Raw genomic sequence first — 16,300 nt, 5'->3', positions numbered from 1 at the left:
CTTTTTTTAACCAGTATTTGTAAGGCATTTTTGTTAAAGTGTTAGGTACTTTTCCCCCATCTTTTCCAAAGGCACAATGACAATATCAGCCTGACCTCAGTTCTGAAGGTTTCAATGCTTTTAAAACATCCATCCTTCATGAATAAACAGAATGGTTTCAGTACATCACTGAAAATCTATGAGTACTTCAGCATCCAAAGAAAACAGCCAGCGATAGAGTCAAAAGAAAGAAATTTGTGAAAATATTTCTGACCTGTAAGACATTCCTTTATTTGAAAAAATAACTTTATAGATGTGTCTTTTTAAGTATTCCAAGATCAAGAGAAATTGTCACTGTTTGCAGGCTGCCCTGTCTGAAAGATCCAGCTGATTTATACTACCCAAACAGCAGACACGACATGTCTGGGAGAGTCTTAGGGGACCAACAATGATGTCATGTTAAGGAAATAGCTGGATGAACTTGGCACTTCACAAAGCTGGCTCTTCTTCCATTGGTTCATCAGACGTTCTAGAAAAATAAATATGCAATCAGAATGGTACACATGGACATTTACAATCTCTACGTGGGGTCACAGTTGAATTTGAATTATACATGATGTTTATTTGTCTTATCCAGTCACTTATAAATAGAGTATCTTTTCCTGAAGCAACATTAAAGGGGAATAGCTAACAGTCAAGGACTGTCTCCAAATATATTGTAATAATGGCAACCTCAGGAACTGAAAATTAAAGTGCACCTGAAGAAATATTCCAAGATTCTGACTAATCTCAAAGGTTCAAAAGCATTGCCATGCCAACAATGGTTATAGCATGAAGGACTGTCAAGTTTTAAGTGCCCCTGGGTTTATAAACAATTTGGAGCTATTATTATCTTGAAGCTCATTTTGACTTTATATCAATGTAAAAATATATTTTAATAAACTGAGAGTAAAATTAATGAATATTCATTTAATATAGATATCAGAGACAGTTCTAGGCCTATTGCTAAGATTAAGTGTGGTGCTCGTTTGATCTGAGTCACAAGTCTTTTAGTTTTTAAAAAAATTTTGGGTGTATCTCAATGCTGACTTTGGCCTAATGCCCCAACGACATGCAAGTTTCAATGTGATTGGTGGATCTTCATGCTGGCTCATGCTTAACGCAAATATGGTGCATACTCAGCATCCCAGAATAGCCACAATCAACATCTGAGCTCCAAGCCAGAGGGTGTCCTGTCACAGAGACAGTCAAGAAATCGGAAGGAGTCATGCCGATGGGCCGAACCTTCTTTGTGAAGCGGATCCTGTAGTTTTCAAACAGTGGGTACCTTGCACCTATAAGGTTGCCCTACAGAAGATATTTTGACGCTACCTTCAAAAATGTCACGGGATGCTGGAAACACTTGAAGGTATTCAAGGGGAAAGAAAATGGGGTGCCACCATCAATCCTTACTACAGAGCTGCTGATTGATCTGCCATTGCAACAAAACTGCATTGTGATAATCCAACTGTACGATTCCTAGGCCAGAATTTCACGCTTTGTGGGCAGACGCACACCCAACCCGATCGGGCATGGAATAGCGTGAGTAGACGTCAGGTGAGTATCCCGTCATCATCCTGCACGCGCACAATCTTCAGGTCGGTGGGCATGCGTAGGAGTAGGAGCCGCGACAATCATCAATAAAGAGGCCACTTAACGCCATTAAAAAGCGAATAGAAGCCGATTTTACATTGCCCTTGCGATTTTGCACTCATCACAGGCAAAACAGGCAAGCGGGCAGCCCATATTTTGCAAAACCTCATCCAAGGGCGGAATAAAAAGGTTCAGCAGCATTGCCAGTGTGATTAGTGAGGAATTGAGGAGATAGTTTGCTGCTGGTTGCTTATTTAAACTTGACAGCTTCATCTCTGTTCTGAGCTTCATTCTTAGCATTTCTAAGCTTCATTTCAGGTCTCCTTTTTGTCTCCAAGGACTCCGGAGGATTCAAACCATGTGGACCCTTCCAGATATCAGACAACCTTCTATAATCCTGATAATGGGGATTGTGGTCTCCGCTGGAGGCACCTCCTCTGAGGAAGAAGAGAGGGGCAGAAGGGAAAGGAGGCCAGGTGTCCCAGTGCCGCTTCCAGGGGAGTGACCTGTGGGAGGAGAAGCGCAGGCACAGGGGGTGCAGGACCAGCAGGAAGTCCAAGATGGAAGAAGCCACAGAAGATGCCACTTTCCTGCTGTCAGGGTTTACTGGCGGTGATGCAGCTACCTCAATATGTCTGAGATGCAATGCTGAAGGAGGCACCACCTCTCTAGTGAGACCATGACCTCCATTTGTCAGATGATTGGGCCAGCGTGTGTGGAAACCCTTGCCAATGGCCCTGAAGGTCACAGTGGCCCTCAACTTCTATGCCTCCAGCTCTTCCCAGGGATCAGTGGGGGATCTGTGTGGAGTATTCCAATCAGCTGTCCACAGTTGCACCAAGCTGGTGACAGAGGCTCTGTTCAGGCGGGTAAAGACATTTATGCATTTCCATATGGACGAGGCCAGCCAGAGAGTTTGCAGTGATTGCTGGGTTCCCCCTTCTGTCCAGGATGCAATCAACTGCATATGTGGCTTTCAAGGTGCCAGCAGGTCTGCTGGGTGCCTTTGTCAACAGGAAGAGATTCTACTCGATGAATGTCCAGATAATTTGTGGCCACAAGACACAGGTTCTGCAAGTCTGTGCAAGGTACCCTGGCAGTTCCCATGACGCTTATATCCTGAGACATTCCCAGGTGCCAGGGCTACTAAGTGCTCCAGCCCAACTGGATGGATGGCTGCTAGGTGACAAGGGCTATTTGTTGAAACGGTGGCTCATGACGCTTCTCTGCCACCCAACAACAGAGGCAGAGAAGCGTTACAGTGGAAGTCATGCATCCACAAGTGTAGTGATAGAGAGGAACATAGATCTTCTGAAGATGCGCTTCCCCTGATTCGACGAGTCAGGGGGAGCACTACAATATCCCCCCAGAGCGGGTGTCATCGATAGTGGTTGCATGCTGCACTCTCCACAATCTGGCACTGGCAAGGGGGCACCCACTGGAGGAAGAGGATCTTGACGCAGGTCCACCGGCCACAGAGGCTGAATGCAGTAGTGAGTCAGAAGAGGAGCACAGTGAGGAGAGCGGTGAGGTTGTGGAGGCAGACCTCTGTATCTTTCAGGGAGGCTAGGACACCAGGGACATCTTGATCCAATGCTCCTTCAGCTGGGCTGCCAAAGACCAGCTTCCACCTCATGCCAGGGCTGCTGCCTCCATCCAGGATGTCTGAAATGACCCTTGCAATTGAACCCAAAATCCACTCAATTCCTGTGCAATAAAGTTTAGAGTCACTCTCATTCAGCATTACATACTGGCGTACCTTGCACCAAAAAAATACAAAGGTGGAGAATACTCAGACCACTAGGACAAGAACAAAGTTTATCTCATTTTGATAATCCAAAAAAATTAACTTCACCTTCTCTGGTCTTCATTCCCAGACCAGAAAACATAAACAAAACATTACACAACAGAAGATCACCTGTGGACAGTTCCCCCTGTGCTCATGGTGCCTTAAACTTACATTTGCAAATGCTGCATCTTGGTGCCACCCCACCACCACCCCCCACCCCCCCCCCCCAACCACCCCCTCGCTTGGGCAGGCAATGGGGGCAGTCAGCTGACTCTGGCATCTTGTTGGCCTTGATGACATAGGCAGTCATTCTTTGGCTGGTGGAATCTGTGCTGGCCCCACCTGGCTGACATCTCCCCAGTCATCACAGCTTCATTGGATGCCACGGTTACTAGAGGAGCTGCTACTGTCACCCTGAGAGGAGCCTGCGGAGACGACAAGCAGCTTATGTGCCAACGTGAGGTTGCTCTGGACCTCCCTCCTTGCCATTGATGGACGGACACCTAGCAAAGATACTGGGTGCCTCATCCATCTCCCACACTGGCACTGACCACCTGAGGGTATTGCCTGTGTGAGGGCTTGTAAGCCCAAGTGCAACCCCAGGAACCCCTCATTCTGTCCCTGGAGCTGCCTCTCCATGAGAGTCACCAACCTCTTAATGGAGGGGGCAGTGCACTTGGCCATGAGGGTCAACACAGTGCTCACGCTCCGCAGGACTTCTCCAAAACGGAGACCATGGCACGCATACCCTCATGGATCTCCACAAGATCCTCCCGCACATCACACTGGACATCCAGCAGCTGCTGCCTAATGGACCATTTCACAGGCTCACCATCAGCCTTCAGCTCAGCAACATCCTGGTCTCCAGCAGTCCTCCAACTGCTGGCGCCCTGGGCACTCTTTGCCTCCGCCTGCTCCTCAAGCAAGTATGAAGTGCCCTCATCGCAGTGCTCTGACATTTGAGCTGAAGATCTAACGCCCACCAAGGTGCTGGTGCCTGGTGCAGAGAGCGGTTGCGACGCAGGTGCATGTGAAGCCTGGTGGTCCTCTGGAGTCAAGGGTGGATCTTCAGGGTCCTACCATTGAGTGCATGCTGGCGAATCTAAGGGAGAACAACAACATGTCATTAGTGTAAGTCATCACACTATCACTGTGCATGCCAGGCACTCTGGTGAGACAATGGGGTTTTGCATCATGGTGCCATCGTCTTTCAATGATCAATGGGGAATCCAGTTTTGAGGCTCCCATCAATGATGAGGCTACACAAGAATGTTTGCACCAACTGAAACTCTCACCTCTGTGCACTTCACTCTTACCTTCATCTGACACCACAGCCTCTCCATGGCTAGTTGTCCGAGATGCGTGGCACCTCTCTAGCTCCAAGGTGTCCTGCTCAAATCTGGATAGGATTAGGAGATTTGGGGGTCCTTCGCCTATCTGTTGTCTCTCAATGTTATTATGGGTAATCTTCCCCTGAAAGGACAGAGGAGCATTGATTAGTCCACTCTCTACCTGCAGCACCATTGCAGCCTGGCCAACCTTATCTGAGGAGCACCTTGCAGGGCACATCCGAGTTGTGGCCCTCGAGCTGCAAGGCACTTAGTCCAAACAGCCAGAGCTCACCACCTTGGCCAGCTCTGGCATTATTGACAGTTGTCACTCAGACTCCAGCACCCCTGAGATCCATGGGGGGATGGCCAGACTTTAACACATCAACACACTGATCCATGGCAACACGTTACTCACCCTTCCGGAGTGCAGCAAGTCATTAAACTTTTTATGGCACTGCACCTATGTGCATCGCACAACGTCATGGCTGCTGACCAGCACTGCCACCTCCTTCCAAGCTCTTTTTGTTAGGAGCGGTGGTCTCGTCCTTTCATCCTTGGGAACAAGGAGTCCTTCCTGGCAGTCACCTCCTCCAGAAGGACCGTGAGGCACTCGTCCAAAAACCTGGGGGCCGAATGCCCACCTGACCTGCTGTCCTGCCTGGCGTCTCCAGCCACACAATGCCACAACTTCATTGTTCACAGTGCAGGAGATATGTTCTTCCCTGGCAGCCTTCAAGCAGCTGCCTGTGCCATTTTTAAACCGCCTCCTGGTTCGCCATTGAACCCAGCGGCCGACAGGTCCCCGCCATTGCCCACCCCTTCCTGACCATTGGGAAGACACGTTTCATGCTGGGTGGGCCTTAAATGGCCAGCCAGCATGAAATCGCGGTCAGGGACCGATCGTGGGTGGTGGCCCTTTTCCTGACTGGGCCCAGACACGCCGATCATGCCTGCTCGCCAAGGGTAAAATTCAGTCCCTACATTCCTGTCATGGATATTCTCACATTATCATCAGGTACATTGAGGCAGCTTGAAACAGCATTGAGGTCAATGCCCTGTTCAGGATTTGGACAAGTAAGTGGCAGGTCCAGGTGACCTTGAAAGTGGTTGCCACGGGAACCATCCTTCACCCTTCTTTCAGCTCTGCTATAGAGGAAATTCAAGGCTACTCAGTCAACATGGGGCTGTCTAGTGTTTGTTGGATCAGACTAGCTTAAGGCATGGGGATATGGTTTGGAAGTGTGCAGCGAAAACTGGGAGGAGCTCAGAGCTAACATGAAACAGAAATTCAGCATGTGGGAGTGATGTTCCATCTCCATTTCAGGTAAGAACCTAAGTCATCAGGAGTGTAGTGCTCTCGGTGTTGCTGTATGTGGTACAGGTCTGGCCCACACCCTGCTCCTGCACCATGGTCGTCACCTGAGCAATCTACTTTATCTGGAGACCAAAAATAGACTGTGTTCTCAGGGATATGATGTAGGAATGTCTGGATTATGGAACGAAAATCTTTCCCTCATCCTGATGGTCACCTTGGTGTGCAGCTGCCGCAAGTAATGCATAGACCCTTGGTATGCAAACTCCAGGGGCTAGATTTTACCAGCCTTCTGGAAAGGGACTGAAAGTTGAGAGGATTTGTCAAATGGTGACAGGAGGCATTGGAAGAGGAGCAGCTTATTAAACCAATTAAGTAGCCAATTAAGGGCACTTCACTCCCCTGCCAGCACTTTAACTGCATTGGAAGGGACTGCCAGCCCATGGGGAGATTTTCAAGTAAACCCTGGTGGCTTCCCAGTTTATTCCCGTGGGAGGGGTGGAGGCCTCCTTTATGGCTGTTCCAATGTTCACCAAGGATGTGCTTCCCTGATTGCTGGGGCATGCCTGTTCGGCCCCAGCTTGGTCAATAAAAAAAAAATTATCTTGCCTTCTTCCTGCGGCCTCAACAGTGGCTACCTCTATCGGTGGCATAACTGGGGCTGCTGGCATTGCCAGTAAAGTGCTACTCAGGGCCCTGCTTTCAGTGCTAGTAGCAGGTCAACACTGAACTTGAGAAAATTCCAGCCCACGTCTCACTACACACTGAGGCTCGATCTGTCCCCAGTGCCTTTTTTAATTTGTTCATGGGCATGGATATCTCTGGCAAGGACAACATTTGTTGCCCAGTCCTTGAGAACAGTTAAGAGTCAACCACTTTGCTGTGGATCTGGAGTCACACGTAGGTTAGACCAGGTAAGGATGGTGGATTTCTTTCGCTAAAGGACATTAGTGAACAAGATGGGTTTTTACGATAATCAATGATGGTTTCATGGTCACCATTACTGAGACTAGTTTTCAATTCCAGATATTTTTATACATTGAATTTAATTTCTACCAGCCGTGGTGGGATTTGAAGGCATGTGCAAGAGCATTAGCCTGGGCCTTTAGATTACTAGTCGAGTAACATTACCACTACATCATGGTTCCTTCAAGAATGGGTCTGGCCACATTGCCATGGAAAGCTCTATCAGTTGCACCATGCCACATTGCCTCATGGAAAAGTTTGTTTAGAAAAATACCATAGACCACAATTCCAGGCTGTGATCCGCATGTAACATCTTTGAGGCCGTGTGGGTAAAGGAGATGGTAGATCTTGGCAGATGGTTCTTGAGCGGACTAGGTCATTTGGCAGGCTGACTTTTCATCAGAACTTTCAAACAAGCATCAAGACATAGCTTGGCTGACTGTCAGAAGGGCCCTCCCCTTCGGAACATTCCTGCGCACCCTGAGTCTCAGCGTCACTGGACGTTGCCCTCAAGGCAGCTTGAATGGGGGAGAGACTTTGCAAAACAAGACCTGGAAAGAGAAGCAATGGTTTTTATTGTGGTTCATCCTGAACAGTTACATGACGCAGGACTCTGTGGTTTACAGGCTGTTCCCAGGGACGGACACTGAAAAAAAAACATCAGCTGCTGCTGGAGCATCATCAATATGGTGAAAGACACTCTTTCATCTGCCTGAAACTTGTTTATCTTCCAAAAAGGTATCCATGACTGAGCATTAAAGACTAACACATTTCAAGGTCTAGGACTACATGCTGAGGTCTACTAAAGCTTGGGGCAGCCACTGCAAAGGCTGAATGGGGAAAGGCCACTGTCTAAGGTCCTCTTGCCGTAATATACTGAGGGGCTGGAACCTGTGTAAAGCCCCTTGGGCTGTATGCACCCCAGCGAACATTTGACATGAAATGTATATTGTAAGTGTAGTGAGTCACCTCAGATTGCCAACTATTGCCAGCTGGGAGAAATTGAACTGTATTTATGGGTGGAATTTTATGCTCTCTCTCGAGGCTTGTTTAGAAACGGGGAGGGCATTTAATTAAGTGGGAGGGTGGTGTGTGAGAATCTTGCTGCCTTCTCACCTTTGTAAAATTAAGCTGGGGGTGGGAAGACTGGGGTTGGACTTCCTACCATGCTGCCACTTGAGATCCTTAAGTGGGCAGTTAATGACCAATTAAGGGCATCATCAAGCAGCGGCTAGTATTAACCCAGCAATGGGGAGCATGACAAGCAAACCTATGCAGGCTGCTTGTTGTCTCCTGGGAGGAAGGGGGCCATTGTGCAAAAGCAGTCAGTTCTCGATTGAAGGACCCAGTATTGGGAAAGGGGGTGGGGGTGGGCTGCTGAGATCGATTCCCCTGCCCTTGCAGCTGACTCCTTACACTCCCGCCCCACGACTCCCACACCGCGATACCCCTCCCACCATTACTTACCTCTTACCTGGACCGCTCCTCAATCCTGGCCTCAAGTGGGTATCTTTTCAGCAGCAGCCAAAGCTGAGCTAAAGAGCTGATGGCCTCTGGCAGTTCTTGGTAGATGGGACTTCCACCCCCCGGGTCCTGATCCCAGGGAAGGCGGCACCCCATGCAGGAAACATGCCTGCCAAGGGCATGTAAAATAGAACTCAGAGAGAGAAAGAGGGAGAGGCAAACTGTGGTGAACAGCAGGAAAAGACTATTTTTGTGTTAGCCACCCAGCAGGATGCTGGTAAGAGCTCTTCTCTGTTTGAAAGGAAAAGAACAGAATAGATGGGACCTTTGGAGATTAAAGGAACAAGGAGTCATTGAGGTGGGCCTTGCTGGTGAAAGTCAGTTCTAGAATACTCAGGCTAAGTGGAACTATTTTTAAAGGACACTGGAAGAATCAACCTGGTGTGACAGGGAGTAGTGAGCAGGTTGAAAAGCTGGGAGTAACTTGGGACTTAAACTTGTATCACTTCACATCTGCCAGAAGTGTGGTGCACCTTAAAATAAGTTATAAGATGTATCTCAACTACGCTAATTAGTTAAAGCAAAAGTACATTTGGTGTATTTGTTGCCTGTCAAATAATGTTTGACCTAGTTGATTTTAGAAAAACTCTTAAAATGTTAAATTTTGTCATCTGGTGTTGGTCACTGGGAAAGTCATTTTTTAAAAAAAGTTATCAGCTTTGTTGATCTTTCCTGAAGTGTTAAGGTACCCATTTTGTAAAATTTAATTACAATATATAATCATTCTTAATTAAAAAAGCAATTATTAACTCATAAATTACACAAAATGAGCAGAGCTGCACATATTTGTTCGGTATGTAAATTATTCTTGGGGCATGGTCTTGGGCCACACAGGTTGAGGAAATGCCAGGGTTCATCCCTGGCCTGCGTTGAGTTACATATTTTGGCCTCTGTTAGCATAATGCTTGCATCACTAAAACTCACCTCAAGATGCTTGAGTGAGGAAGGAGGAAAAATAACCAGAGACCCCGTTCTTGATTGCTAGCCAGCAAACCCCTGTCTGGCAAACTGTTCAGAACAAGCAGGGGAGTGGGACCAACTGGATAGCTCATACAAAGAGCTTGCACAGGAACAAGTGGCTGAATTGTTTCTTTTTGTGCTATATGATTCTGTGGCTTCTAATTCATGTAAAAACTCCTAACTTCTTCTCTGATTCTCCATTCTTCATAACATTGTTACTGTTGCACAGATCCCTTGCCTCAGCTTTGACATCATTGTTCCCATGAAATCCTACACTGCTTACAATCTCTGTTGCTTCTGTCGCATAGTCTGCAATTTCACTCTCTTTAGTCTGATAGTTATAAACGCGAGCACAGGTGGTACATCACATTCGGTGGGATTTTCTGATCCCACCAGTGGTGGGCATCATTAATTGACATTTGGTCACTCTCCAAGTTTTCCTGTCCCACCTGCGATGATGCCCACTATTGGTGGGATCAGAAAATACCGACAGTCACTACCAGATTTGACTCAACCATGTCAAGCCATTCCATGCCTTGTTCTTCCTCAATCTCCCACTAATCAAGGATTTTTTTGAATGCAAGGGAAGCCAAAGCTCCTTTTCTCCTTGACTAATCGCTTCTGCAATTTTTTTTTCTTTTCACATTTCCACCAATCTCTTTGCTTTCAATTCCAATACTATAAATGAACAGTTCATGGATTTCTTTGTTTCCAAGACTGAGACCATCCATGTAGCTGTCTCTGCCGCCACTTCTCTTTTGCGCCTTAATGCTTCTGTTCTCTTCTACCCACTCTAGCTTTCAGGCTTTCCTGTCACTACAGATTCTTTCTCATCTCTTATATTCTTCAATTTAATCTCTCTAATGAAACCTACCTTCTGCTCCTAGATCCCTTCCCTGCCCAACTTCTGATATTTAACTGCCCCACCTAAACCCCCAAGGTAGCGAATGTTGCTAATGGCTCCTATTGTTTAGACATATCCCTTTCCTTTCAAATCCACTGTGATCACAACTCCCCAACTTCACAACTCCATCCTTAATCCACTCTTGTTCTCATTTATATGCTGCCACTTGGTGACATCATCCACATTCAAGGAATCAGGTTCCTCTTGTGTGCTAATGACATATTGCTTTATTTCTTGACTGTTTATCTTGATCCCAGAGCCACCTTCGTTATGTCGCACTGTCTTTCTGACACCAAGTCATGGGTGAGCTAAAATTTCCTCCAACTAAATATTGAGAAAATGGAAGCTATAGTTTTTGACCCTACTCCTCTGCTACAAGCTCCATTCCCTTTACTGGTTACACTCATGAAGGTTCAACAAGACCATTTGAAACCTCTGTATCTTGGTCAACCTGAACTGAACTTCAAATCCCACATCCTATTTATCACCAACACTGCTTACTTCCAACTCTGTAACATTGCCCTACTGTGGCTCATACTGCAGCTCTGCCACTGCTGAAATCCTTACTTATTTTCTTGTAACCTCTAAACTCAATTATTCTAATGCCTTTCTTCTTGGCCTTTCACCTTCTGTTTCCCCAATATCTTGCCGCCTGTATCCTGTCCCACACTAAATACTGTGCAAGCATCGCTTTGATGCTTGGTGATCTATGTTGGTCCCTTGTCTGCTAATACATGGCTCAATGTTCACTGTTTTATTTATTTTATTCCTCTGAAAGGTCCCTTGGAATGTTCTCCACACTAAAGACTCTTTACAGGTAAATTGTTGTTCAGCTGCTACCTTCATAAAAAGAGACAAAAATGTGGGGGAAAAAGGAAAAAATCCTCCATTTCTGTTTTCCTTTTATTTCCTCCCCCATGTTACTTCTTGGGATGTAAACTGAAATAATGAGTAATTCAAAAATAGTGTATGTACTTCATCCATACTTGAAAGCAGCAAACACTCCTATGGCATAACAGGCTTCTAAAATTATATCAATCACAGGCTACCCCACGGTACTTTTTTTCCATTGGGCGTTGTTTGAAATGAAGTCCAAATATCACTCTTTCAGAATATCATATTCGATTTGTGAAATAATTTTTCAGCTGAAGTTGAAACACAATCATATACATGTCATGCATTTCTCTGCTGTCATTAATGCTGTATTTTTTTTCTCTGCTTTTCTCTCTATGTAGCTGCTGACCTGCTCTCTTTCTGTGAGTGTCTCTGTTTGGTATCCACTGAAAGTAATGCCATGGCAGTCACTGTTTCTGTTTCTTTTCTCTCCAGGTTTTGGGCATCTTTGAGAGACCAGTCAACTTCTGAGGCATATTGTTGTACAGATTTCCAATATTTTCCTGAGAATGAAAGTAAAGGTGGTTTTCATAGCCAATGATCAAAAATGCAGTAAAGTTGTTTCAAAACCTCATTCTAGACATCACAATTGTAACATAATTTTCTTAAAAGATTTTCAATATCAATCAAGAGATATTGGGTGGCATTTAATGGCGGCAATGGGGGTTTTGCCCCAGTTAGCGAGGGCCCCAGTGTTATCTCTCAGCAAGTCACAGTCAATGTCTCATTCAGGTTCAGTTAAATGGTATTGCATATGCATGTCATGGAACCCTGATTTGTATTTATTAATGAGATCTCGCCAGAGTCTAGAGAAAGCCCCATCTGCAGTCAATGCTAGTGCCATTAAAATGGGAAATCAACAGGAATTAAGAAGGAAATTGAATCACTCTTTTCCTGCAGGTTAGAGAGAGTTAAAATTCATGCTCGGGTCTCTAATAGAGTTCTCTACAATCACTTGCTGGGTGTTGCCCAGAGTGACTTGTCCAGTAATGCTCCCATTTCACCTAGATTGCATAGTTGAGATCAGAAGCTTCCTGCAGCCACACTGCGTGCATCACCCCATATGCTACCTCTCAGTAGCCCAGCATGCATGAACAGTATCATGTTGTACTATCCTAGAGATCATAGTTCAAGTTCTGATGAATTAAGCTCTTTAAACATTGTAAATGTAGCACGGAGGTGCTCAAGGCACCTTGCATCTGCTCAGTGATCACTGCTTGTGTGAAGCCTCATTTGACTTGCAATAGGCTGGAACTCCCAGCTAATGGCCTGAATTTTACTCTTGGTGGGCGGGAGTGATCGGCGGGCCCGGGATCAGTCGGGAAACAGGCCCCCAGCTGCAATCGGCCCGTAATTGCAATTTCACGCTGGCTGGCCAATTAAGGACCGCCCAGCGTAAAACACGTCTTCCCAATGGCTGGGAAGGGCCGGGTGGAGGCAGGGGCCTGTTGGGCGCCGGGTCCAATGGTGACTCGGCGGGCGGTTTGAAAAAGGCACAGGCAGCTCCTTGAAGGCTGCCAGGGGAGAATCATATATTCTGCGTTGTGGAGAGTGAAGCTCACGGTGCTCTTGTAGGAGGCGGCTACCAGGAAGGACACTTTCATCCCCAGAGATGGAAGGAGGAGGCCACTGCACCAGACAAAAGAGCCTTGGGAGGAGGTGGTAGCCTCGGTCAGCAGCCACAACGGTGTGCGGCGCACATGGGCGCAGTTTTGCAAAAGATTCAATGGCCTGCAGCGCTCAAGAAGGATGAGGATTGTGTTGGCTTGGATCAGTGGGCTGAAGCGTTAGGGTCTGGCCTCCCCCCGTGGATCTCAGGGGTGTTAGAGTCTGAGTGCCAATTGTCAATGACGCTGGAGCTGGTCAAGGGGGTGAGCCCTGGCTGCTTGGACTGAGTGCCTTGCAGCTCGAAGGCCATGACTCGGATGTGCCCTGCAAGGTATTCCTCAGGTGGGGTTGGCCAGGCTGCAATGGCGCTGCAGGTAGAGAGTGGACTAATCAATGCTCCTGTTTCCTTTCAGGAGAAGACGAGCCATAACAACATTGAGAGATCACAGATAGGCGGAGTCCCCCCGCCAAACCTCTTAACAGTGACTAGATTTGAGCAGGACACCTTGGAGCTGGAAATGGGCCACGCATCTTGTTCAGTTGGTCGTGGAGAAGCTGGGGTGCCAGATGAAGGTAAGAGTGCAGTGCACAGAGTTGAGAGTTTCGGATGGTGCAAACATTCTTGTGTAGTCCCTTCATTGATGGGAGCCTCAAAACTGGAGTCCCCATTGATCATTGAAAGATGATGGCACCATGATGCAGATCTCCATTGTCTCACCAAGGTCCCTGGCATGCAGTGACAGTGTGATGACTTAAACTAACGACATGTCCTTGTTCTCCCTTAGATTTGCCAGCTCCCAGTCAATCACGGAACCCAGAAAAGTCACCCATGATGGCAGAGGACCGCTGGGCTTCTGCTGCACCTGCGTCACACCCGCTCTCTGAATCAGGCACCAGCGCAGATACCAGCACCTTGGTGGGCATTAGATCTTTGGCTCGAATGTCAGTCCACAGCAGTGGGGGCACTTCACACTCATTTGAAATACACGCGGAGGTAGAGAGTGCCCAGGGCGCTGGCAGTCAGAGGGCTGCTGGAGACCAGGACAATGCTCAGCCAAAGGCAGGTGATGAGTCTCTGGTACTATCCATTAGGCAACAGATTCTGGATGTCCAGCAGGATGTGTGAGAGGATCTGGTGGAGATCCATGAGGGTATGGGTGCCATGATCTCTGTTGTGGAAGAGTCCATGCCGAACATAAGCACTTCGTTGACTCTCATGACCGAGCACAGAGTCTCCCACACTGAGAGAGTGGTGACTCTCATGGAAAGGCAGCTCCAGGGAATGAATCAGGCGTTCCTGGGATTGTGCTCAGACCTGCAAGCCCTCACACAGGCAATGACCTCAGATGGTCAGTGTCAGTGTGGAAGATGGATGAAGCACCCTGTATCCCAGCTAGGTGCCATCCATCAATGGCGAGCACAGAGGTCCAGAGCGACCTTACTTTGGCACACAAGCTGCCTGTTATCTCTGTGGCCTCCTCTCAGGGCGCTCTGGATGATGGCAGAACCTCCTCTGCCCCTCTGCCAGTGACCATGGCATCTGATGATGCTGCGATGACTGGGGAGATGCCAGTCATGCACTGGCTGCTCCCTCCCAGGCGGGGCCAGTACCAGCTCCACTGGTGAGAGGACATCCACCAAGGTCATCAACAACAAGACAGCAGAGTCAGCAGGCTGTCTCCAAAGCCGGTGCCAGTGAGGGAGGGGCACCAAGATGTAGCACTCGTAAAAGTAAGTTTAAGGCACCATGAGCACAAGAGGGACTGGTCACGGGTGATCTTGTTTTGTAATGTATTGTTTATATGTTTACTGTTGTGGAAATGAACACCAGAAATGGTAATGTTAATTTGTTTTGAGTTTGAAAATTACATAAGTTTAGTTTTTGTTGTAATAGCCTGAGTATGCTTCACCTTTTATTTTTTGTACAGAGCACACCAGTATGTAATGATGGACGTGAGTGACTCTAAATGTTATTGCACAGACACTGAGTGGACTTTGGATTCAAATAAAAGTGTAATTTCAGACATCCTGGATGGAGGCGGCAGCCCTGGCATGAGGTAGAAGCAGGTTTTTGGCAGCCTAGCTGAAGGAGCATTGGATCAAGGCGTCCATGGTGTCCTAGCTTCCCTGAAAGATACAGAGGTCTGCCTCCACAACCTCAGCGCTCTCCTCACCATGCTCCTCTTCTGACTCATTACTGGGCTCATCCTCTATGGCCTGTGGAGCTACATCAAGATTCTATTCCTCCAGTGTGCCCCCCCTTGCCAGTGCCAGATTGTGGAGAGCGTAGCATGCAACCACTATCAGTGGCACACACTCTGGGGGAGTATTGTAGTGCTCCCCGTGAAGGTCCAGGCATTGGAAGTGCATCTTCAGAAGACCTATGGTCCCCTCTATCACCACCCTTCTAGAGGCATGACTTGCATTGTAACGCTGGTCTGCCTCTGTTCTTGGATGGCAGAAAGGCGTCATGAGCCACCTTTTCAACAGATAGCCCTTGTCACCCAGCAGCCATCCATCCAATTGGGCTGGAGCACTGAAGAGCCTCGGCACCTGGGAGTGCCTCAGGATATAAGTGTCATGGGGCCTGCCAGGGTACCTTGCACAGACTTGCAGAATCTGGTCTTGTGGTCACACACTATCTGGATGTTCATCAAGTGGAATTCCATCCTGCTGACGAAGGTAATCGGCTGACCCGCTGGCACTGTGATGGCCAGATTTGTGAGGTTAATTGCACCCTGGATGCGGGGGATCCCAGCAAGCGCTCCAAAGCCTCTGGCTCACTCAGCCTGGCTGGCCTCGTCTGTATGGAAATGAACGAAATTCGATACCTGCCTGAACAGAGCTTCTGTCACCTGCTTGACAGAACTATGGACAGCTGATTGGGACACTCCACACAGATCCCCCACTGAGCCCTGGAAAGAGTTGGATGCACAGTAGTTGAGGGCCACTATGACCTTCAGAGCCACTGGCATGGGCCCTAACATCTGACAAATGGAGATCACTGTGTCCCTTGAGAGGTGGAGCCTCCTTCAATATTGAACCTCTGAGATACTGAAGTAGCTGCATCGCTGCCTGTAAACTCTGGCAGCAGGAAAGTGGTGTCTTCTGCGGCCCCTTCCACTTTGGACTGCAAGCTGGTCCTGTGCCCTCTGTACCAGCGCCTCTCCTCCCACAGGTCCCTCCCCTGGAAGCTGCATTGGGACACCTGGCCTCCTCTCTGTTCTGCCCCTCTCTTCCTCCTCAGAGCAGGTGCCTCCAGCGGAGGCCACAATCCCCAATACCAGGGTTACAGAAGGCTGTCTGATACCTGGAAGGGCCCACATGGTCTGAATCCTCCGAAGACCTCGGAGACATAAAGGAGACCTGAAATGAAGCCTGGGAATGCTAAGAATGAAGCC

At 47.8% G+C, this 16,300-nt stretch overlaps 1 protein-coding gene across 1 annotated transcript in view; it reads right to left on the bottom strand.

The window, feature by feature from the left end:
• Positions 1–249: 249 nt before the first annotated feature.
• The window catches only part of LOC121275947 (histone deacetylase 9-like), a 636,654-nt gene continuing 620,603 nt past the window's right edge, over positions 250–16,300 (bottom strand). Inside the window, exons 24-25 of the mRNA XM_041183848.1 lie at positions 11,641–11,794; positions 250–508 (exon numbers count right to left, since the gene is read on the bottom strand). Coding sequence (XP_041039782.1) covers positions 469–508; positions 11,641–11,794 — 194 coding nt within the window. The 3' untranslated portion in view covers positions 250–468. The remainder of the gene's footprint in view (positions 509–11,640; positions 11,795–16,300) is intronic.

The sequence above is a fragment of the Carcharodon carcharias genome, chromosome 3, assembly GCF_017639515.1.
Source record: "Carcharodon carcharias isolate sCarCar2 chromosome 3, sCarCar2.pri, whole genome shotgun sequence".
Lineage (NCBI taxonomy): Eukaryota > Metazoa > Chordata > Chondrichthyes > Lamniformes > Lamnidae > Carcharodon > Carcharodon carcharias.
This window is presented reverse-complemented; position numbering and strand designations above follow the sequence as displayed.